This window comes from Lepidochelys olivacea, assembly GCF_965140295.1.
Source record: "Lepidochelys olivacea isolate rLepOli2 genome assembly, chromosome: 1".
In the NCBI taxonomy this organism is placed as follows: Eukaryota; Metazoa; Chordata; order Testudines; family Cheloniidae; genus Lepidochelys; species Lepidochelys olivacea.
Window position 1 is genome coordinate 324092148 of NC_140411.1, and position 23518 is coordinate 324115665.

Consider the following 23518-nt stretch of genomic DNA (forward strand, 5'->3'; position numbering starts at 1 on the left):
CATAGAAAGAAGACAACCATTTATTCAAAAAAGCATAGCAAGCAGAATGTCATGGATGAAACCACAGGCACCCGTAGAAGTTTAGATGGATTAGTAGAAGATCCTCTGGCTTTCTTACTACACGCTATTGTAGTTTTGTTAGAGATATCTTGAAGGCAAGAACCCTCCAACTTTCTTTTTGTATGCTTCTACATTCTTCTGCTTCTTTCATCACAAGCTGAATGGAAAAAAAAAAATCTTTACCCATGTCTATCCTGACTACTTTTGGGTTCTCAAATTATGAGCCACAATAGCTGTATAGCTAGACTGTTGAGAAAACCTTCCATAGGACAGGTTGTATCAGCTCCTGACCTTTCACTGACACCAGCCTCAATACCCCTTACATCTACTCTTGCAAACATTTCTGTGGCTTCTTCCTTGTTAGCTCTTATGCTTGGAATGTCTTCCAAAAATTTGTTCAAGCCTCCACAATTACCTCATTCAAATCCTTCCTAAAAACTAACTTCTGCAGTATCTACAAATAAATGAGTGCATTTACACTAAAGTTTATGAACCTACTAAATGTGCATCACTAATACAGAATAGCAATGTAAACACAGCTCTATGAGCTGCTTCCTTCCTCTCCTCTCCCCCTTCCATAGTGTATGTGTTATCCCCATTTGTCAAATCTCTCAGTTGGATTGTAAGTTCCTTGGGGCAGGGACCCATTTTCTATGTGTTTTTGACAGACACTTGTGAGTGTTAGGAAATCACAAGAAGCAGTTTGTATATGCTCTCCTAGTGAATGATGGTTAGACAAGTATGATATATACATAAACACTTAGCAGCTAAAAATGTCTCCATATCATCCTTTATTCTCCGTGCCCATGCAAACCAAGTCATTGCAGGCCTTGGGGAAAATAAAAATAGTTTGCACTGTTCGTGGCATATCTGATGATCTTAAAGCACTTTACTACAAAGGTAAGTAGTAATAGATTTTGAAACCTTATGTTTATGACCAGTTAAAAGATATTGGGAAAAATTTTAAATAATATTTTTAAATAAAACACTGAGTAGAATCTGTACAAGTTGTGAGAATTCAAACTCTGCTCAGTACTGCACTGACATTTCTGAAGTTGAATGAAGCTGAAGATAAAATATTGCTTCAGTGTTCCTTTAGTGGTTTAGGTCCTGACCGTTTCTTTCACAGAATGTTTTAGTGACTCTTCTTACTTTTCCACGCAAAATAAAGGAGTGCAAAGTATTTTAGAATTGAGACAGAGTCCAAAACTAGTAAGAATGGTTGCAACAGTTGTTCCTGTAGTTTTAAAATGGATTTTATTTGAATGTTTTCATGAAATATCTTTTGTTGACATTCTGCAAATGATGCCATCAAGTAACGTGCCAATTTTTTCTTCCTGTGGAGTAAGTCTGTATATCTGTAGAAACAAAAAAAAACCCCAACATGTAAAGGTTACACGGAAAAGAAAAAAGGTGGGCATGTACCCCTTTTCTTAACCCCCCCCCCAAAACAACAAAACACATTTCTTTATAAAGGAGATATTTAAGTATTTTTGAAGATTCTCTCCCCCCCCCCTTTTTTTTTTAAACATTAGAAATGTAGATCTTGTCTTTCAGGCTAGACTTGATGGAGACTGAGGACCTAGACAAATTTTTACATCACAGGAGGCAAGAGAGTGAAAGGAAGAAACGGCAGGAATGGGACTTTTAGCCCGCAATTAAGAGCTTTATGTTTTTTTGGTTTGCATCTCATTAACTTTTTTTAACATAATGAGCATTTTGGAAACTGGGACTGAAATCTTCACCCTAGCAAAACTCCTACTGTCTTCAATGGGACCAGGATTCCGCACAGGATCTGTCTCTTACATATTTAACACCTTTGCCCCTCATTTAAGTGTGAGAGCTCCCAACACACATCTCAAAGATTTATGAAAGTTTCTCCAGCAAAAGCAAGGAATACTAGACTTGACATTCTTGATATTTCTAAAGGTAAAAAAAAGGAGGTTTTTTTTTTTTAAATAGCCCAAGTCTTCTTTACATATTATAGAAAAGAAAAAAGGGCACAAACAGCTTTTAAAAAGTCCTTTGCTGATCATGTTTAAATATGAAAATGGGTTTGCATCCATTACTTTAAATAGATCTATTATATGATGAAGAGTTTCAGGCACTGAACAGCTGTTTTATTTTCTAGCACAGTTAACCACACTCCTGTTTGGGTTTCCAGAAGTCTATAACACACGTCAAAAAAAGCAGCAAGGACTTAAAATAAAGGCTATGACATTATTGCAAAATCTTTTGATTTCTAAAGCAACTGCCAGCAGCCTGTCAACTCAATATTATTATTTTAGGACCCTCCAATTGGGTTATTCACATGCCTTAAGTTAAGAAATTGGGTAAATCTTTGCAGTATTTGGGCCTGCTGTTGTGAGAAACCTCAAAAGGACTCAACCTAGCATTCCTTGTGTATCCAAAACTCTCATTGAAGCCAGTGACAGTTTTGGATGCTGCTGGATTGAAAAATGAAATTCCCTGAACAGAAGCAGCAGCAAACAAATACTCTATTTCCACTTAAAACAAAAGTTTCCAATCACATACACGAAAACCCACAAGGTGAAAGAAAAGTAATGAGTACTCACACTACAGATTTGGGAATCTTTAGAAGCCAATTTGGATTTAATGAGCTAGTTAAGTAAAATATACCAGCCCCAGTCATATTTCATATATTCTTAAAATAAGCCTTTACAAACCTTTTTAACTTTGGCTATATCTGTTATTTTGTGGAGTTCTGCTAAAGAAACCTGCTGACCTTCCACTTGAGATATTATGCCTTCCAGATTTAAAGTTTTTTCTTTATCTTCAATCAGAACAATGAGCACTGCAGAATCATTGTCTGAAATACCAAACTTTTTCAATGCATCTGAAATCTAAGATAAAATGAGAAATATTGAAATTGTATTGGTCATTTTCTTATTACATGGAAGCAAGCATCTGGTATAATCTTTTCAATCATTTTGCTAAATTTTCTAATTGTGTAAATTGGCATAGTTCTACACCTGTGGAGCAGTGCCAGTTTATAGCAGCAGAGAATACAGACCCAATTTTTACTTTAGTAAGTCATATGATTTTGTTGTCCCAAATACCTTTGTGTCTAAAGTGTTTGTTGAGAAATTTTATTGGTTTTTTTTTTCCTCAACAGGAGAGTATATTCATAAATGATCAGAAAACTGAAGTAATTACCTTTGGCCACAGACCAAAGTTGCGTAAATGGACAATGACCACTGTATTGAACAAATCAAGTCCTTTTCTTATCTGGGCATTTTTTTTTTTTTACATGCAGTGATAAATAGGATAAGCATATACAGAAGGTTAAGGAGCATGCCTTAAAGTCTATACAAGCAGTTCTTTATTTTTCCTCATATATACATGGAGGTAATTTAATTGCTTCAGTGCTCAGAGCGTTTAAGGCAAAGTTTGTGCTCAAATATTCAGTGGTACAGAAATTTGGGACTTGAAAATTGTTCTTAGGTCATTAGAGATAGTGCAAAAATATATTTTTGAGGAAAATGTTTGGTCTTCCTAATTCTGTCCCAACTCTTACTTACGGCAGAGGTGAGTGAATGCTTTATCTCAACCAAAAGCACAATTCCTCTATATTAATGACTGGTTATGCATTCAGAATGTGAATTTACATTCTGGAGGAACACCTTAATAAGTATAAAACTTTAAAATTGCCCTTGCTTTTGCAAGTTTTTTCATTCCTGGGGTTTTCTGGAACTTAGGGTATAATAGAGAAGTATGTGGAAATCTTAATAATAAGCTAATTAGAAACACACAATTTTCAAACAAAGGGGGCTTTCTTAAAAAGGAAGCGAGCTTGCACTGGGAGGCACAATTGTTTATGCACATGTAGGTCTAGCCATGTTGAAGATTTGCCACATTACTTATTATTTTGTAGCGCTTATTGTCATCAGAGAAATACAAGTTTTTTCCAGTTTTGGCTCAGAAGTCCTTTGTCTTATTGACTCAAAAATTAGAATATTTGTTATGCAATTATAATAGTTTGGTTATCTGGACAGTTCTCATATTTGCTTGGTTGGTGGCAAAAATAAAGGATTGTATGAAATTAATTTTGCTATGGACAAAATGGATCAATTGATCATTAATTTTATGCAAGTTTATCCTCGTATATTGTTTTCCACAGTGTTTTAAAAGTGTAAATTGAATGAGAAAAGCCAAAATTGTATTTTCTGTTCTTTGTATTGTGGTAATTTTAAAAATCTGAACTTATTTGTTATGTCAGACTAAGGGCTGCTACCACCTGCAGTCCACAAAAAAAAGAAAATTGGCCAATCAGGAGTATTCCTGGATTCTCAGGGATGACCTAGAGGAGAGGTCATAACACTGAGAGCTGATAAGTGTGCACTGAAATATGACCACGGAAGTTTAACCATTGTCGCGATCTAAGAAAGGAGCTCAGTACCTCACAGAATTGGGCCCTTGAGACAAGTACAGTATTCAGTTAATGCTTATTTTCAGCTTGGCTGGGTGGATTTTGGAAAGTTCATCTGGCAACAGAGACATTTGTTCAGCAAAGTAAATCTTACATTGTTGTTTGGGGAAAGGTTGAAAATAATTTCTGCATTAAGAGTTCTAGTCTTCATTTTACCAATCCTGTGTAGGTGAACTGCTTTGTTTGTTGCCACAAGTATCTGAAATGGATCAACAATCTGCAGAACAGAATAGGAATAGATTAAAACTATAAAGAATTAGGTTTTTTCCCCCATTCAAATCATATAATCTTAATAATGTTAACTTTCTCACTCAATCACTCCTGGTTTACTGCCCTAAAATCTGCCATCCTTACATTGAGCAGAAGATTATTCTGTGATCTTCCCATTGAAGTCAATGGGACTACTCACTGAGACAGGTAGTACTCATCCCGTTAGGATGACTGACTCTGTCCCTTAGTGATGGATGAATAACACCACAGATTAAACTGTCTCAAATCAAAGAATTGGAATAAAATCCAGTAATCTAATGTGTCAGGATTATTTAATAAAGTTCTTTTTCTCTCCTCCAACCATTGCTTTGCTATTGCTAACAAAAGGTAATGGCAGGTTCTGAAAATAGTTATGGAGTTAAAGAAGAACAAAGGCTCCAGATGTTAGATATTAGGACATGAAGACTATTCAAACTACTGTATTTCTGGAACTAAATCTTTAAATGATTAGCATTTACTTTGACAGATGGAAGTAAATCATTCAAATAGCTACATCTAGGAGGTGAAGTGAATCAAAGACAGAAGGCTGTAAACTCTTAAAGCCCAATCCTACAATCAGATCTGCATGGGTGGACCCTTACACTTGCATGAAGTCCATGGGGCTGTGGATAGGCACAGAAGTCCAACCATATGCAGAAGCTTGCAGGAATACAAACATATCCAGAGAAGGAATTATAGCTTACAAAACTGTAATACAATATAAACAGTTACAATGTGTAATTATTTGGTGATTTGCTTACCATTGCAGGATTTATTAATGCTCCATCAATAGATCCTTCCATTGCTTTTTTTCTTAGAGCAACAGCATTTTTGACATCATTAAACAAAACAAGAGTCACACTACAGTCAGGAAACAGTTCCAGTTGACGTGTGAAATGCTGCATCTTGTAACAAAAGAGTGAGTTTGCCTTGAACCAGTATAAAACAGCCAAACCTAGAGTATTTATAAACATAATTACTGCACAGGATTCATAATACTTAAGATAAACATTATTCTGAAAGAGACAAAGTTCTTAATGAAGCTTAAGTGGCAAATACTATAAAATATGGGTCACTTCACCTTGAATGGTTCCTTGAAATATGTGTTAACTACTTATGCTACACCAATGGTTTTCAACCTTTTTTAAATTTGCAAACCCCTAACAAATTTTGAATGGAAGTGTGGACCCTTCTGGAAATCTTAGACATAGTCTGCAGACCCGCACGGGTTCACAGAGCACAGATTGAAAAGCACTGTGCTAAACAATCTGTTCCACCTTGTTATTAGCTGAGACACTCTGATTAAGTTTCCCAGAGCTGAAGAAGAACTTTGTGTAAGGTAGAAAGCTTGTCTTGCTCACCAATAAAAGATATTACCTCACCCAGCAGGCATCTCTATCATGCTGGGACTGACACAGCTACAAAAATACTGCATAAAATAACCACTCCTATGTGTTAAGACAGGAATTTGCAAATATTTTCTTAGTATGGACCACCACCTCTCCTACTCAGGATTGTGCAAATCACTTCCCCAGCCATTCACAATCAGATGACATCTCAGTAGTTGATATGGAAAAAATAATAAGGAAGTACTGGCAGATGAAAGTTTGGCAGATGGAAACAAGAAGGAAGCCCAGGCAGCAGTATGTGACCAGTCAGCTGTCCACTGGAAGGTCCCAGTCCTCTAAGATCTTAACAAGGTACTGACCTGCCCTTCTCTTAAATGGGAGTTGAAAGCACACTGGAGTATTTATAAACATAGGTTTCAGAGTAGCAGCCGTGTTAGTCTGTATTCGCAAAAAGAAAAGGAGGACTTGTGGCACCTTAGAGACTAACCAATTTATTAGAGCATAAGCTTTCGTGAGCTACAGCTCACTTCATCGGATGCATATCGTGGAAACTGCAGCAGGCTTTATATATACACAGAGAATATGAAACAAATTGTTTCATATTCTCTGTGTATATATAAAGCCTGCTGCAGTTTCCACGATATGCATCCGATGAAGTGAGCTGTAGCTCACGAAAGCTTATGCTCTAATAAATTGGTTAGTCTCTAAGGTGCCACAAGTCCTCCTTTTCTTTTTATAAACATAATTACTGCACAGGCCTTCGGTGACTATGGTCTGATTCAGTTTTACATATGCTTTCTTTCCTCCTTTTCTCTCTTCTTTAATAAAATAAGTAAACACGATCATTATGTAAAAGTTAATACATTGTAAAAAGATTTGTAAAATATTCCATTTGTTATTTTTACTCGGACAAAAGAAGTTAAAAATTAACTTTAGAAATTGAATCCATTGTATGTGATTAATCTGAATATGCCCAAGACAAAAAATCATCATATCATTACTAAGAATTTTTTCTTAGTCAAAAAACAGAAAAAAAAGCGTAAGCAATATTAGCTCCAATTATCATCAGCTCCAGGCCGCCGGCCGGAGGTGGAAGGCGCCTCTGAAGTGGTGTAACAGTGGGCCGAGGTGGCTCTGCAATGCTCTGGCAGGGACAGAGAAAAGCTTTAGGTCTTACAGCTCCCGTCACAGTTCACCCCGATCGCTCCCGAGCTCTGCCTGCCTGTCTGTCCATTGCTTGACCGGAGACGCCAGACGAGGGGCGGCCACAGTGCCACTTCCAGGGGCTCTGGCCTCCCATCGTGGGACACGGGGCAGGGGCATTCAGCCCTGCACAGTACCCAGCCCTCTCCCGCAGGCACCTGCCTGAGGCATCACCCACCCCGGAGCGCTCCCGCTGGGGCTGCTCAGAGCAGGGGGAGCTTCAGCTGCCAGCCGGCGTGGGCAGCGCTCCGCGTCCGGCTCAGCCGCTCCCTCCCCGCGCGTCCGTCTGTCCGTCCGCCCGACCTACCCGCTTCCTCCTCCGCGTGCTGCGGGCAATCCCTTCCTTCCCCGGAAACCCAGGCTCGCCCCGAGCTCCGGCCGGCCCGCGCCATGGAGCGCTCCGAGGCCTATGGCTTCTCCGCCGCCATCAGCGGCACCTTCCTGCTCGCGTGCCTGCTCTTCTCGGCCCTGAACCGCCAGCAGCGCGCGCCCTACATGGACGAGGCCTTCCACGTCCCGCAGGCGCAGGCCTACTGCGAGGGCCTCTTCCAGCAGGTGCGTACGGGGCTCCCCGGCGGCCCCGCCCCGGGGTCGCGGCCAGGCCCGGCCCGCACGGGCCCCCACCTCCGCCCCCGCCGGGGCCGCTTGTGACAGGGCGCTGCCGAGCCACGGCCCAGCCCCGGCTTTGTGCCACCCCTACCCAGGGCGCCGCCTGCTCCGCTAAGCGGGCCCCAGCTCCCGCCCCCGGGGCCTTCCCCGAGGAGCCTGCGGAGAGCCGGCTGGTCCGATCGGGTTGTCTGCGGGCAAATGCTGCCCAAACCGGAATGTTTCCATTTCCACGAACCTCTGTGGAAACGCAGCCCCGCCCCGCCATGGTGCCTGCTGCGTGGCTGGGAGCCTAGCGCTCAGACAGGCCTGGGAGCCGGAGCCTGGCCGTCGTGACAGCCCCAAGCTCTGGACGCCCCAGCTCGAGGCAGGGTCTCAAGCCGTCCTGCTCCTTATCTCCTCCCCCACTCCAGTTACACTCCAGTGGAGGGAATGACACTACTCAGAGCACGATCCTCCTGTATTTTCTCTGTCGCCATCCTGACATGGCATAATACAGTCAGTTATGGGACCTCCACATTTGCTGGAACCAGGAGAGCTGGGGATGCTGCAGCATCCCCTGGCTTGAAGTGGTTTCCAGCACATACAGGATTTTACAGTTTGGTGCAAGGGCTCTCAGCACCAGCACTATACCAATTGTTCCAGCACCCTTGGATACCTCTTTGTTTTTTGGTATCAATCATTGTTCTGTTTGGATGGGAGCGGTGGAGCTGTCTTTACCTATGTCTACACACTGAGCACCACAGGTGCGGCATGTAGGGTGTATTCAGCTACAGGCCACAGTGGAAAGCAGGCTTCACCCGCAGTATGGTGTATATAGCTATGCATATCAGGAAAAGGCTCTGGTGGCGTTGGCAGGAAAAGGCTTCAGCAGCTTGCCACTGCTGCAGCGGTTCACTGTGGTGAGGAAAGACTCTGGCGGCGGCGGCGACGGGGGGGATGCAACAGGAAAAGTAGGTTTTCCCTGCTGCCTCCTCCCTGCCAGGGCCCTTCCTAGCAGCAGGGAAAGACTCTAGCAGTGGGGAGCTGGAGAAGTCTTTCCTTGTGGCAGGGAAAGACTCCAACAGCATGGAGCTACTGGGTTCTTTCCTGTCTGCCTCCCCCCTGCCAGAATCTTTCCCTGCTGTGGGAGTCTTTTCCTGTGGCTAGGAGAGGCTCCAGCAGCAGTGATGTATGGCTTGGGAGGTAGAGAGTACAGGGTATGTACTCGGGTATATACTAACACTGTTCAGGTGTGTCTTTACTTGCTTAAGTCATGTCCTAATGTCTGTGCTGCTATAGATATGCATTCTAGGGGGACTACCTGTGTATGTATTCCTCATGCCACAGAAAGAAATGTGCAGTGTAGACATAACCTTTTTTCTAGAATATATGCCTCCTATTTGCTGGAGCAGATTAAACTGCTTTGGCACTCAAATTATGTGAGAAGTGGAGATGAGCTTTTAACAATTCTTACTGGTTGGTGGACCGCACAAGTTATTTCTGAGGGGGAGCAATTGTCAGGCCTTAGCTAGCAACAGAAAAATGTGATGGTATAATTATAGTCATAATTTCTCAGCTAATAAGTGCTTGTTAATAACAATAGTTTGAGGAATGCATGTACAGTACTTATGTTTCACTTAAGGGTGACCACAAGGAAGGAAAATATTGCTTGGGCCCTTTTTTGTTTATGATATATAAAGAAGGCTTGGCATTTTTTTTAAAATTAAGGATTTTTGCTTGCTTGTTATTTTTACTTACGATATATCAGTAATGCCAAGAATGGTCTGCCCTGAGTTTGGCTAAGATGGGGAAGTAGATGGGAATTGTTCTCAGAGGTTACAGAGGGGTAGAAAAAAAATGGAGGAAAAAATAAAAGAAAAAGTAAAAACTAAAGAGAATAAATCTACCCTAGACATCATTGACAAAGAGGAATAAAGGACAAAGGTGGAGGGAATGGGAAAAAAGAAAACAAAATCAAAACCATTTAGTCCACCTTCTGCCAGGATTGCAGGGTTATTCCATTTAGAAAATCTATCCAGTCAATCTCCGAAGCAACTAGGCATCTACCACTTATCTACCTCTTTTCTTCTAACAGTTGTCTGTTAGGTATTAACAAAAACTGAGATTTTAATAGATGTCTGGTTTCTACTTGCAGTCAAGTTTCACTTGCTTGGTGCACTTAGTGACATAGTCCTTTGGTTTGTCAGTTGGTTGTCCATAAAGTTTTAAAGAAAAATAATAGGGTAGAGAAACCTAAATGTCTAGTCATGTAAAAACAAAACAAAAACCAAGCAGAAAAATACACATTTTTATGGCTGGGTTAGTGGAGAGGAAACATTTGTATACATCATAAAGAAGCAAAAAAAGGGCATAGGTGCAATTTCTTTTCCTTTTCATGTTGTCTTTAGCTCTTCCAGATAAAAATGATTGATTGTTTTTTCCAAAACCAAAATCCGTAGAATACTAAAAAAAAAAAAAACTAAAACTTTTTTTTTTGTGATTGAAAGTAGGTTGAGACTGTTTTTGTTTACTGATCTGACTAATACTGAATATAAAGATGACCAATAACTTAATGGAACTACTTGCATGAAACACGTTAGTTGTGTGCAAAAGTGTTTTCAGAATTTATACTCACCTTTACAATATAACATATCTAAATGGAAAATTAATGAGTTGGAATGTAAGATAGAACTACTTATAAACCTATTATTGTTTTTAATTGTTTCTGTGATGCATCTTTGGGTTTTCCCAATCCTTTAATCCCCTGGTTTTTTTTTTATTTTTAAGTGGGACCCCATGATCACTACATTGCCTGGCTTATACTTGATGTCGGTTGGAATAGTGAAACCTGCAGTTTGGCTCTTTGGATGGTCTGGAAGTGTAGTGTGCTCTACAGGAATGCTCCGATTTATTAATCTCCTTTTCAGTGTTGGGAACTTCTACTTACTGTATTTGCTTTTGTGCAAGATACATCATAAAAACAAGGTACACTCTGAATCCATTAGAATTACATACAGTAATAAATACAAATTTTGATTAAACTCTAAGCTATCCCTTACTATATGAGGAGTTTCAGATCTCCTCAGTTTTATGCAACAAATATTTATATCATTTAGATTATTTTATTGGCTCCTTCCTTCTTCTCTAAAACCAGGTTTTTTCCCTTCCCTTAGGACTTGATGCTGTAAAGACTTACATTTGTGTTCAACTTTACACATTTGAACAGTCCTGTTCAAGTTGATGGGACTACTGTATTTATAAAGTTAATATTAATAGATTTGTATAGCTTGAAAGTGACCCTTATGGCAATCTAGTCTGACCTGCACTACACAGGCATTAGAACTTCACCGAGTAATTCCTTCATCAAGCCCATAACTTGGGGTTGAGCTAGAACAGTGATACTCAGATTGAGGCTTGTGAGCCACAGGCGTCTTTTTAATGTGTCTTCTGTGACTCTTTGCAGCACATAATATTAAAACACTGTGTGATTTAATTATTAACCAATCAGGATGTTTTTACTATGTTATTAACCAATTGTAGTTGATAAAATAATAATACTTGGTCAGTCATTTTGCTGCTAGAATAATTTTATATATACATACATACAAAATATTTCCCCGGTCATGCTGTTTAAATATGAATATATAGTACTGTAGCAAATGAAACAATGAATTCACACAACTGTGGCTCTTTTGGGAAATGTTAATCACTAATTTGGCTCCTGAACCACTGAGGTCTGAGCATTACAGAGCTAAAACTTATTGTCTAGAAAAATATTTAATTTTGATATAAAGATTTCAAGTAACATCCCTAGGTAAATTGTTCCAGTGGTTAATTACCCTAATTAAAAATTTGCACCTTAGTTCTAGTCTGAATTTGCCTAGCTTCAGCTTCCAACCTTGAGATCAGTTTATGCCTTTGTCGGCTAGATTAAGGATCCCTTTATCATCAGAAATCATCTCTCCATATAGATATTCTCAATCCAGGATAAAGTCATCTCTTAAAAAACACATGCATAAATCTTTGCATGTGTCAGGGTCTAATTTAATAAAGAATTCATTCTTTTGGAATAGCTTTTATTTTATATTTGTAGATGCAAATATAAATGTAAAGTACCCGGTATATAAGTGAAAGTGTTGGCTTTAGTATTTTCAACTATAAGACTTTTTTTTCCCCAAAGTTTCTTTATTACTTTATAAAATAATAATGAAAAGGAACTGTAGAAACTGCAGCACAGATTAAATAGGCTTAAATGATGCTCTATGGCCAGTTTCAGCAGAAGTTATGGTAACTATGCTGTCAGAGAATGGTGCATTCTGGATGTCATAGGGAACTGCAGTAAGATAGTTGCAGGATGGGGCCTTAGATATACCATGACAGACACTATATAAACACCTAAAATAGAATTGAAATGAATGTAATTTTCCTATTGTCTTCACAGTTTACTTTTAAATCACCAGCAGTGCTCTAATATTCTACATACTCATATTTCTCTTATGTTTTATTGTCTTATGTTCCATATTAGTGTAGCAGAAGGTTGACAATAAATTGAGTGCAGTGTGCATACTGGTGTAATAAAAACTGATTCAGCTCAGAAGAGATGCTGTTTTATGGTACTGAGGATTCTAAAGAATGGTACCCTTTAAATAATTGTGATTTTTGTTCCTTGATGGAAGTAATACTACTGATAGTTTTTTTTCTCCCTCTCTCTCTAGACTGTGTCTGGTTTCCAGAGAATCTTATCTACGTTAACCCTTGCAATGTTTCCTACTCTCTATTTTTTTACATTCCTTTATTATACAGACACAGGATCAGTGTTTTTTACTCTGTTTGCATATTTAATGTGCCTTTATGGTAACCATAAAACTTCAGCCCTACTCGGGTTTTGTGGCTTTATGTTTCGTCAAACAAATATTATATGGACTATTTTCTGTGGGGGAAGTGTTGTTGCACAAAAGCTAAGTGAAGCTTGGAAGACAGAATTACAGAAGAAAAAAGAAGAAAGGATTTCAGCAACGAAGGGATCATTTTCAGAATTAATCAAAGTAGTACAATTTCTTACTGAGTACATCATGTCATTTAAAAACCTAGTAACTCTTGTTGTTTTGACCTGGCCGTACATCCTCTTAGTAATTGTGTTCTTTGCTTTTGTGGTAATCAATGGTGGAATAGTTGTTGGTGACAGGAGTAGCCATGAAGCCTGTTTCCACATCCCTCAACTGTTCTACTTTTTTTCCTTTACTCTCTTTTTTTCCTTTCCTCATCTAATGACACCTAATAAAATTGGAAATTTCCTTCGATCAGTACGGAAGCACTTGATTCAATATAGCATACTCATTGCCATCTCTTTATTCCTGGTCTGGAAATTTACATATGTTCATAAATACTTGATTGGAGATAACAGACATTACACATTTTATGTATGGAGAAAAGTCTTCCAAAGACATGACCTTGTGAAATACATATTTGTTCCAGCCTATATATTTGCTGGCTGGAGTTTGGCTGACTCACTGAAATCAAAATCTATTTTCTGGAACTTAATATATTTTGTATGTGTGTTTGCTGTCACAGTTCCTCAAAAGCTACTGGAATTTCGTTACTTCATTTTGCCATTTTTAATATATAGGCTCAATATTCCAGTTCCACCTCTTTCCAGGCTTCTCCTTGAGCTGACTTTATATGTTGTTGTGAATGCAGTAAGCTTTCATTTATTTCTGAACAAAACATTTCAGTGGCCAAATAGTGAAGAAATCCAGAGGTTCATGTGGTGATTTTGTACTCTTAAGAAGACTCAATTCTGTGCCTTTTCTGCAATGAATAAGTGACTACGAGCCCTAAAATTAAGTAGAGTGTATTGCTATATGTAACTTTTCTGTGGACGGTGTAGGGACTGAAGTGAGTTGGATATTTATATTCTTGGAAATGAATGTGAGATTTGATTTACTGTTTCTGCATGATAGGGTATTACACCAAATTTATAAGGCTTTAGAGTCCTGGATTTAATAAATATGGCATCAGGGAAAATACAGAAGTGTTTCCAAACATTCTGCAATTAATATGAAATGAGGGAGATGTTTACGGTCATATTTCATAATACTACTGTTGTTCTATGGTAAATATTTAAAACTTTTTCCTCTAGTGGGGGCTCTGAAGAAAGACGTAACAGTGATACTTGGAAATGTTGGAGTAAAAGTTAAATTCTTGGCCAGAGACCAGCACAAATAAAACTTCCAAAAAAATTGCAAATTAATTGGTAAGCATTCTGATTTCAGATTGTAGGGTTTTGTTTCCAAAGTATTTCAGCAGTTAAATATTTGTCTAACAGTAATGACCGGGTTTCATAAACAGTAAAAATCTGCAGCATAGGTCATTTCCATCCATACCTGTTAGAGATCAGGGGTTAAATCCAGTGGAGCCAGGATTTCACCCCAGATTCTTCAGGGGTAAAATTTTCAAAAGTTCCTACTTTCCAATGACTTTCAGTGAGATTTAGGCTGCTAAGTGCCTAAGTTACTCTTGAAAATGTGACCTAGGCTTCTAAGTCACTTAGGTGTTTTGAACATTTTACCCTAGATCAGTATTTATAAACTCATAATGCAGACCTTATTCATGAACCTTCTTTTTCATAAATACATGTAATTGTACAACAAAAGATTGCATTTGATAACATGACGTGTTAAAAAGGGAGCAGTTTCTAAAACACATCATTACACTGTGGAGCTTAGTATAATGAACACTCTTTAAAATAATAGGCTTTCTCTGTCCTGAGGTTATATGCTTAACAAGTTTGCACTTAAGTGGGATGTAAGTGTTCTCCCAAGTAGAATTGATTGTTTCTAAGATCTGACATATAATCTTAAAAAAGTACCAATGGCATTATTTAATTGTACTTTTACATGTTTTCCATATATATAGAACTAGTACTTTTTTCATACAAAGGTGTACTGTATATGGAAATTTTTGTTTTTAAAAAAGCACCTTTGTGTATTTTCAGAATCAAAGAATGGTGTGTCTTTTCCCCTCAGTAAATTACTTTAATTAGACTTGCAAGCATTCTTTGGACATTTCTAATAGCTTATAAAGCAGCTTTATAAATAGAATGCCCTAGAATGAAGTGTCTCCAAGCTACTCCTTGTTCTGGGACTGAAATATTGCAGTCAGGTCTGTGTATTCACAGCAAATTCAGCCTGTAAAACCTATACGACTACCATTCCAATTATTCTGAAATGGAATTGTTTCTCAGAAGGTCAGAGATGTGTAGTTACTGACCCACAGCTGTCATTTCTCAGCTGTGCAGCATGCAAAATGTTGCACTCTGGCTTGGAATCCCATCTATCCATTCACAGCATACTCGCACACCACTTCTCTTGAGGAAGGCTTAGAGCCACCCTTCAGTGAGTAATTTCTTTTGAGTATTGGTATTTAAAGCACTCCCCTGCTTCCTGGGTTCTTTCTTGCCCTGCTTCCAATAACTGTAATTTATTGTTAATCTGTATGTAGCATTTGAATAGGGAAGCCCACTCAGATAATTCCACATAACAGAACCAACTGGGAAAGAGATAGCAGAAGCATGAGCTGGGTTGCATTTCTAGCACTCCACACATCATTGCTTCCAAGCCCAGTCTGTACCACTGTCTTAATTTACGATTTCAATGTGACAGTTTATGGGAGAGAATTCTTCATGGCTCCCATCATTATGCTTGTTTAATTAAAACAGTAATTAATGTTGTTATGTAAAAGGTGTGTGCGTAAGCTTTAAATACAACTTTAAACACACACTCCTTAATTTTGCTGTGGGGGAGAATGGAAGGGCTAACCAAGGGGGTTCAAGTAGTTTTTTGTCTAGAATTCTGACCTCTTCATGATCGAGCTTTTGTGAATGTTTGGGTTATGGGAGAGCTGGCTTTTCCTTGATTAGATGAAGGAGAGTGGGTCTGAATTTATATAGTCCATGTACACATATTTTCTGTGTAGATCTCTCTTGATATTGTGGTATCTGAATGTCTTTCAGATAAACATAAGGATGGATAGCTTTTGTGCTCTCTTTCTCCTTATCCTTAATTGAGAGAGCTCAGTTGTGTTTCAGTTGAAAAGAGTGAATTTAAACATAGAAAAATTGTGATGCAGTCATATTCTTCTGGTCCTGTAAAGAGAAGGGAACCCATTGTAGAAGCCCCCTGAACTCAGAGCACCATGAATTTTCTGATGGGCTTTTTAGTACAGGATACTAGTAATCAAGCAGTTCATGAATGACTTATACATAGGTCTTAGGAACTATTTAAAATAAAAAGGGTGACGTTTACAAACTGAAACACCTGAACATTTTAACACCATGAATTTTCTTCCCCAGTGAAATGTGTTAATTGCATTTTGAATGAATACTTTAGGGTGCTACTTCCTGTTCTTGATGCTCTGAAGTCTCCCTAGCCTCTGTTTGCCAGATGCTGGGAATGGGCAACAGGATGGATCACTTGATGATTGCCTGTTCTATTCACCCCTCTGAACCATCTGGCATTGGCCACTGTCGGAAGACAGGATACTGGGCTAGATGGTCTGACCCAGAATGGCCGTACTTATGTATCTTACTAATTTAAAAGCAGGATGGAATTGAAATACTTACTTTTTCATTTTTAAAAAAAGGCATTTGGCATTCTTAACAGCTCACTGTTCTTTCAAATAATGTTCCCAACCAAGGGAGTTCTGGTATTCATGCATTAGTAAGTTACTAAAACACAGAATATGAGAGAGAGAAAGATGTTAAGGCTTTCAAATATACATTCACTTTGTATAAATACGTATACATATACATCACTTTTGCTGATGAGCTAGAGGCTCTTTATTGGATTTAATTCAATTTATTCCTGAACAGTGAATTTAGAAAACAAATGCAATATTATTTTAGCAATACTGTATTTTTCAGAAATAGATATGGTCGTAGTCACAATGCTATCAGTCATAGGAAAGGTTTCAAGATTTACTGAAATCACATTTGAAATTCTGCAACTACCATTAATAATGGCATTGTTTTAATCTATTTTTAGTGGACCAAGGTTCTGTGATTTTAATAATCCTGGAAGAGAATAGTTTCTGTTTTGAAAAATTCTAATCTTTGTCTTTTGCCCCTAAAATATTTCAATTTTTAAAATTTATTGTGGGAGATAATGCCAGCCTGCAATTTTAAAAACAGAGGGGCACATCCTCAGCCCCAAAATGTCTTGTAGGTGAAATGATTTACTGAAGCATTATAAAAATGAATTAATGTAAATGTTTCTAATGAGGCATCCATTTAAAAAATAATTTCATCATGCTAATTTGTTGAAGCAGATGGTTTTGTCCTGGGTGGCAGCTAACGTCGTGTTTTAACAGCATCCAAAAGTGGTAACTCTAGATTGATTTTTTTTTTTTATTAAACTAGGAAAGTGAAGGGTGATCTTCCACAGTCAATATTGGGAAAATCAAAAAAACTTGCACCTCAGACAACAGAGAAATATATAGAGAAAAGAGTGAGTTTTGAACTTTTGAGGTTACTTCTGCTGAATTATATATGAGGGAAAAACCATAGAATCATAGAATATTAGGGTTGGAAGGGACCTTAGCAGGTCATCTAGTCCAACCCCCTGCTCAAAGCAGGACCAATCCCCAACTAAATCATCCCAGCCAGGGCTTTGTCAACTCTGACCTTAAAAACTTCTAAGGAAGGAGATTCCACCATCTCCCTAGGTAACGCATTCCAGTGCTTCACCACCCTCCTGGTGAAAAAGTTTTTCCTAATATCCACTGCAACTTGAGACCATTACTCCTCATTCTGTCATCTGCCACCACTGAGAACAGTCTAGATACATCCTCTTTGGAACCCCCTTTCAGGTAGTTGAAAGCAGCTATCAAATCCCCCCTCATTCTTCTCTTCTGCAGACTAAACAATCCCAGTTCCCTCAGCCTCTCCTCATAAGTCATGTGTTCCAGTCCCCTAATCATTTTTGTTGCCCTCCGCTGGACTCTTTCCAATTTTTCCACATCCTTCTTGAAGTGTGGGGCCCAAAACTGGACACAGTACTCCAGATGAGGCCTCACCAATGTCGAATAGAGGGGAATGATCACATCCCTCAATCTGCTGGCAATTCCCCTACTTATACATCCCAAAATGCCATTAGCTTTCTTGGCAACAAGGGCACACTGTTGACTCATATCCAGCTTCTCGTCCACTGTAACCCCTAGGTCCTTTTCTGCAGAACTGCTGCCTAGCCATTCGGTCCCTAGTCTGTAGCGGTGCATGGGATTCTTCCGTCCTAAGTGCAGGACTCTGCACTTGTCCTTGTTGAACCTCATCAGATTTCTTTTGGCCTAATCCTCTAATTTGTCTAGGGCCCTCTGTATCCTATCCCTACCCTCCAGCGTATCTACCTCTCCTCCCAGTTTAGTGTCATCTGCAAACTTGCTGAGGGTGCAATCCACACCATCCTCCGGATCATTTATGGAGATATTGAACAAAACTGGCCCGAGGACCAACCCTTGGGGCACTCCACTTGGTACCAGCTGCCAACTAGACATGGAGCCATTGATCACTACCCATTGAGCCCGACAATCTAGCCAACTTTCTATCCACCTTATAGTCCATTCAGCCAGCCCATACTACTTTAACTTGCTGGCAAGAATACTGTGGGAGATGGTGTCAAAAGCTTTGCTAAAGTCAAGGAACAACACGTCCACCGCTTTCCCCTCATCCACAGAGCCAGTTATCTCATCATAGAAGGCAATTAGATTAGTCAGGCATGACTTGCCCTTGGTGAATCCATGCTGACTGTTCCTGATCACTTTCCTCTCCTCCAAGTGCTTCAGAATTGATTCCTTGAGGAGCTGCTCCATGATTTTTCCAGGAACTGAGGTGAGGCTGACTGGCCTGTAGTTCCCAGGATCCTTCTTCTTCCCTTTTTTAAAGATGGGTACTACATTAGCCTTTTTCCAGTCGTCTGGGACCTCCCCCGATTGCCATGAGTTTTCAAAGATAATGGCCAATGGCTCTGCAATCACATCTGCCAACTCCTTTAGCACTCTTGGATGCAGCGCATCCGGACCCATGGACTTGTGCTCGTCCAGCTTTTCTAAATAGTCCCGAACCACTTCTTTCTTCACAGAGGGCTGGTCACCTCCTGCCCATGCTGTGCTGCCCAGTGCAGCAGTCTGGGAGCTGACCTTGTTTGTGAAAACAGAGGCAAAAAAAAGCATTGAGTACATTAGCTTTTTCCACATCCTCTGTCACTAGGTTGCCTCTCTCATTCTGTAAGGGGCCCACACTTTCCTTGACTTTCTTCTTGTTGCTAACATACCTGAAGAAACCCTTCTTGTTACTCTTAACATCTTTTGCTAGCTGCAACTCCAGGTGTGATTTGGCCTTCCTGATTTCACTCCTGCATCCCCGAGAAATATTTTTATACTCTTCCCTGGTCATTTGTCCAATCTTCCATTTCTTGTAAGCTTCTTTTTTGTGTTCAAGATCAGCAAGGATTTCACTGTTAAGCCAAGCTGGTCGCCTGCCATATTTACTATTCTTTCCACACATCGGGATGGTTTGTCCCTGTAACCTCAATAAGGATTCTTTAAAATACAGCCAGCTCTCCTGGACTCCTTTCCCCCTCATGTTATTCTCCCAGGGGATCCTGCCCATCAGTTTCCTGAGGGAGTCAGAGTCTGCTTTTCTGAAGTCCAGGGTCCGTATTCTGCTGCTCTCCTTTCTTCCCTGTGTCAGGATCCTGAACTCGACCATCTCATGGTCACTGCCTCCCAGGTTCCAATCCACTTTTGCTTCCCCTACTAATTCTTCCCGGTTTGTGAGCAGCAGGTCAAGAAGAGCTCTGCCTCTAGTTGGTTCTTCGAGCATTTGCACCAGGAAATTGTCCCCTACACTTTCCAAAAACTTCCTGGATTGTCTGTGCACTACTGTATTGCTCTCCCAGCAGATATCAGGGTGATTAAAGTCTCCCATGAGAACCAGAGCCTGTGATCTAGTAACTTCCGTGAGTTGCCAGAAGAAAGCCTCGTCCACCTCATCCCCCTGGTCCGGTGGTCTATAGCAGGCTCCCACCACGACATCACCCTTGTTGCTCACACTTCTAAACTTAATCCAGAAACATTCAGGTTTTTCTGCAGTTTCATACGTGAACTCTGCACAGTCATACTGCTCCCTTACATACAGTGCAACTCCCCCACCTTTTCTGCCCTGCCTGTCCTTCCTGAACAGTTTATATCCATCCATGACAGTACTCCAGTCATGTGAGTTATCCCACCGAGTCTCTGTTATTCCAATCACATCATAATTCCTTGACTGTGCCAGGACTTCCAGTTCTCCCTGCTTGTTTCCCAAGCTTCTTGCATTTCTGTATAGGCACTTGAGATAACTCGCTGATCGTCCCTCTTTCTCAGTATGAGGCAGGACCCCTGCCCTCTTGCGCGCTCCTGCTCGTGCTTCCTCCCAGTATGCCACTTCCCCACTTACCTGAGGGCTTTGGTCTCCTTCCCCCGGTGAACCTAGTTTAAAGCCCTCCTCACTAGGTTAGCCAGCCTGCTTGCGAAGATGCTCCTCCCTCTCTTCGTTAGGTGGAGTCCGTCTCTGCCTAGCACTCCTCCTTCTTGGAACACCATCCCATGGTCAAAGAATCCAAAGCCTTCTCTTCGACACCACCTGCATAGCCATTCGTTGACTTCCACGATTCGACAGTCTCTACCCAGGCCTTTTCCTTCCACGGGCAGGATGGACGAGAAGACCACTTGTGCCTCAAACTCCTTTATCCTTCTTCCCAGAGCCACGTAGTCCGCAGTGATCCACTCAAGGTCATTCTTGGCAGTATCATTGGTGCCCACGTGGAGAAGCAGGAAGGGGTAGCGGTCCGAGGGCTTGATGAGTTTCGGCAGTCTCTCCGTCACATCGTGAATCCTAGCTCCTGGCAAGCAGCAGACTTCTCAGTTTTCCCGGTCGGGGCGGCAGATAGGTGACTCAGTCCCCCTGAGGAGAGAGTCCCCGACCACCACCACCCGCCTCCTTCTCTTGGGAGCGGTGGTCGTGGAACCCCCAACCCTAGGACAGTGCATCTCATGCCTTCCAATCGGCGGAGTCTCCTTCTGTTCCCTTCCCTCCGATGTATCATCTAGTCCACTCTCTGCATTAGTACCTGTGGAGAGAACATGAAAATGGTTACTTACCTGTATCTGAGTTGCTGGTACATGGACGCTCCCCTTACTTCTTCTGGAGGTCACATGCTGCCAAATTTCTTCACTGTCCTCCTGTCCCCACTGGGCAGCCTGTTCTGAATCTTCAGAACATTGTGCCATGTGGATCCTATTAGCTCAACAATGTATGTAGTTTAAAGTCAAGAGAAGAGCAGGTACAATTGAATTAGCTACAATAATGTGTTTGCTTTGTTATAATGTGGGAAAATATAGCACATATTTTACATAAAAATAATTGTGGTGGTCAGCAAATAGAGGCTGAGCTACAGGGGCTTTGCATACAGTTCTTAATCAAAAAATGAGATTATTGTTTCAAAGATTTACAGGGGTCTTTTGGACAACAGTGTGTGACTAGTCCTGTAGGAGTAATTCTATTTTCTTTTGCTTAGAAGTGTTACTTGACTTGCTTCATTCCTCTTTAATCCTTCAACAACACATAATATTGGTTCATTTCAGATGCAAAATCTACTACAGATAGGTGCATTCATAAAATTTTCTTCATTGGGGACTATAATAACTTTTGATAGTAAATAGCTCATACAATGTACATAATTTATGTTCAGAATTATTTTCTGAAAATGATGTAGTCCATTTTTGTAATCTTTGAGGAGGGATGGTTAATTTTGTCTTGTGATACACACTTTTAAAAATCCTCACAAGGTGGCAGCCTTGAACCATCTTTTTCAAATGACCAGGTATTTATTTTAATGATATTTTGAATTATAGTGTCATGTTTCCTATCCTTAGTTCCTGTTCAAGAGTTAAAACATTTAAAGTACTTTAGCATATATCCTTATGTAACTTTTTCAATAACTTGTGTAGCTACAATGTTTGTGTTCTTAATTTGTTAACCTTTTTGTTAGGTTTCTAAAAGCCATGTATTTTTGCTTATTATTTTAAAAATATTTGTTTTAATTCTAGCAAGATTTGGTATTTTGTGTCTGTGAAATCCTTGATCTCTTTTCATACTTGATATTAGAAAAAACAGAAATTAAGCCTGAAAGCTCACTGTTGAAATGAGGTACTTACTTTACATAGTATTTTATGGTGTGTAATGTCAAAATAGCTTTTTAGTAGGAAACTTGTTTAATTTCCTAACTGATTTTTTGAGTTAACTGTTTCACCCCATCCATATTTTAGACAGAGAGCCATTCTGCCATACCTGAGATACAAATATGGCAAACAGACACATTGAGAAAAGAAAGCAAAGTAATTGTGTTTGTGAGACTGGCACAGGTGGTGTCTTTCTAAAATATTCATGCTTTTTTTGTTGGACTGTGTACTTTTGAAAAATGTATACTCAAAGGGCTTTGAGCCATATGGTAGACTTATTATGTGTTAAATGTCACTTAATTTTTGGTGTACTTGAAATATGTAGAGCCAGGAATTTCTCAAGAATATTTGCCTGCATATCTCTAACTCTTGTGCTGTATTAACAATCTTAATTTTTTAAAAAAGTTTTGGCTCACTAATATATATTTTTTGCTTTAGTGTCTGTCCCTTATGTGCATTTCAGTGACTTGTACAATATTTGCTTACAAAATATCCTTAGTAAGAGTGGTTTAGAGCTAAGCCAGCATAATCAGATTGGTTGCTCACTCTTTCTAGCAATAAAGAGTTTGTTTCTAAGACATGAATGCTTGCCTAGCCCAGGCGTATTGACATTTGGATCTGGATAAAATGCCCGTGGGGCTTCACTTTTAATCTCTAAGGACTTTGTTCTCAGTCCTGCAATATGCTGAACTCTTTGAACTTCCTTTGTCTTCAGTGAGAATTTGAGATGCTCCTTGCAGGAGCTAAAAGGAAAGAAAGAGATTTTTCAGAAGGAAAACATTATTGTAATTTTGTTACAGATGGAATGAGAGTTGCTACTAGGAGCAGAAGCGGAGAGAGGTGATTCATGCTGGTTTTTGGATACCTTCTCCCATTGGTGGTGCACAGTGATTGCTTCACGTATATAGCCAGATGGGGGGAGTTCTTAATCTACTAGTGGCTGACAGCATCTGGAAATTTCCCTTTGGAATGGGAAGTACTCCTGGAACAGGTCTGCTCATTTGTGTGACTGACGTCACTGAATGTCTGTTTTGTAATAGTTCATCAAATTATTAAAACAACGATAGTTAAATACAAGAAATATAATCTGCCTCTTTGCTGTCAAGAAAAGTATTATGCTAATTGGACTTGTGACTGCTATGCTTTTGTTATATGTTTTTTCATATTGTTCATCCTCCAAAGACTAATGTAGATGTTTTATAAAGTAATAAACAAATACAAATTCCAAGTCTGTTTTTATATGTGTGTGTATATATGTATATATATATGATCCCTTTCAAAGGGATGCCGTGAACATATTTTCTGTGTTTTTAAATAAATAAATGGTTCTTTGTATATTTTACCA

General features: G+C 39.7%; 2 protein-coding genes across 5 annotated transcripts; one reads left to right on the plus strand and one right to left on the minus strand.

The window, feature by feature from the left end:
* Positions 1 to 828: 828 nt before the first annotated feature.
* TPRKB (TP53RK binding protein) lies at positions 829 to 7756 on the minus strand. 3 transcript variants are annotated; one of them, XM_084620243.1, is made up of 6 exons: positions 6841 to 6999; positions 6468 to 6508; positions 5521 to 5714; positions 4605 to 4727; positions 2748 to 2924; positions 829 to 1418 (listed from the first exon to the last, which is right to left on the minus strand). In XM_084620243.1, exons 1-6 carry the CDS (start codon positions 6849 to 6851, stop codon positions 1332 to 1334), a joined length of 633 nt encoding a protein of 210 aa, XP_084476369.1. In that variant the 5' UTR covers positions 6852 to 6999; the 3' UTR covers positions 829 to 1331. The 3 variants fall into 3 exon arrangements, with proteins under 3 accessions (XP_084476369.1, XP_084476368.1, XP_084476370.1); XM_084620242.1 differs by lacking the exons at positions 6468 to 6508; positions 6841 to 6999 and adding an exon at positions 7619 to 7756; XM_084620244.1 differs by lacking the exon at positions 6841 to 6999 and having other exon boundaries at positions 6468 to 6491.
* ALG10 (ALG10 alpha-1,2-glucosyltransferase) lies at positions 7702 to 23384 on the plus strand (the record flags this gene model as incomplete). Of its 2 annotated transcripts, XM_084620219.1 has the most annotated exons (4): positions 7702 to 7866; positions 10687 to 10884; positions 12615 to 13794; positions 22974 to 23384. In XM_084620219.1, 3 exons carry the CDS (start codon positions 7702 to 7704, stop codon positions 13668 to 13670), a joined length of 1419 nt encoding a protein of 472 aa, XP_084476345.1. In that variant the 3' UTR covers positions 13671 to 13794; positions 22974 to 23384. The 2 variants fall into 2 exon arrangements, with proteins under 2 accessions (XP_084476345.1, XP_084476346.1); XM_084620220.1 differs by lacking the exon at positions 12615 to 13794 and having other exon boundaries at positions 22974 to 23375.
* Between the last annotated feature and the right edge of the window lie 134 nt (positions 23385 to 23518).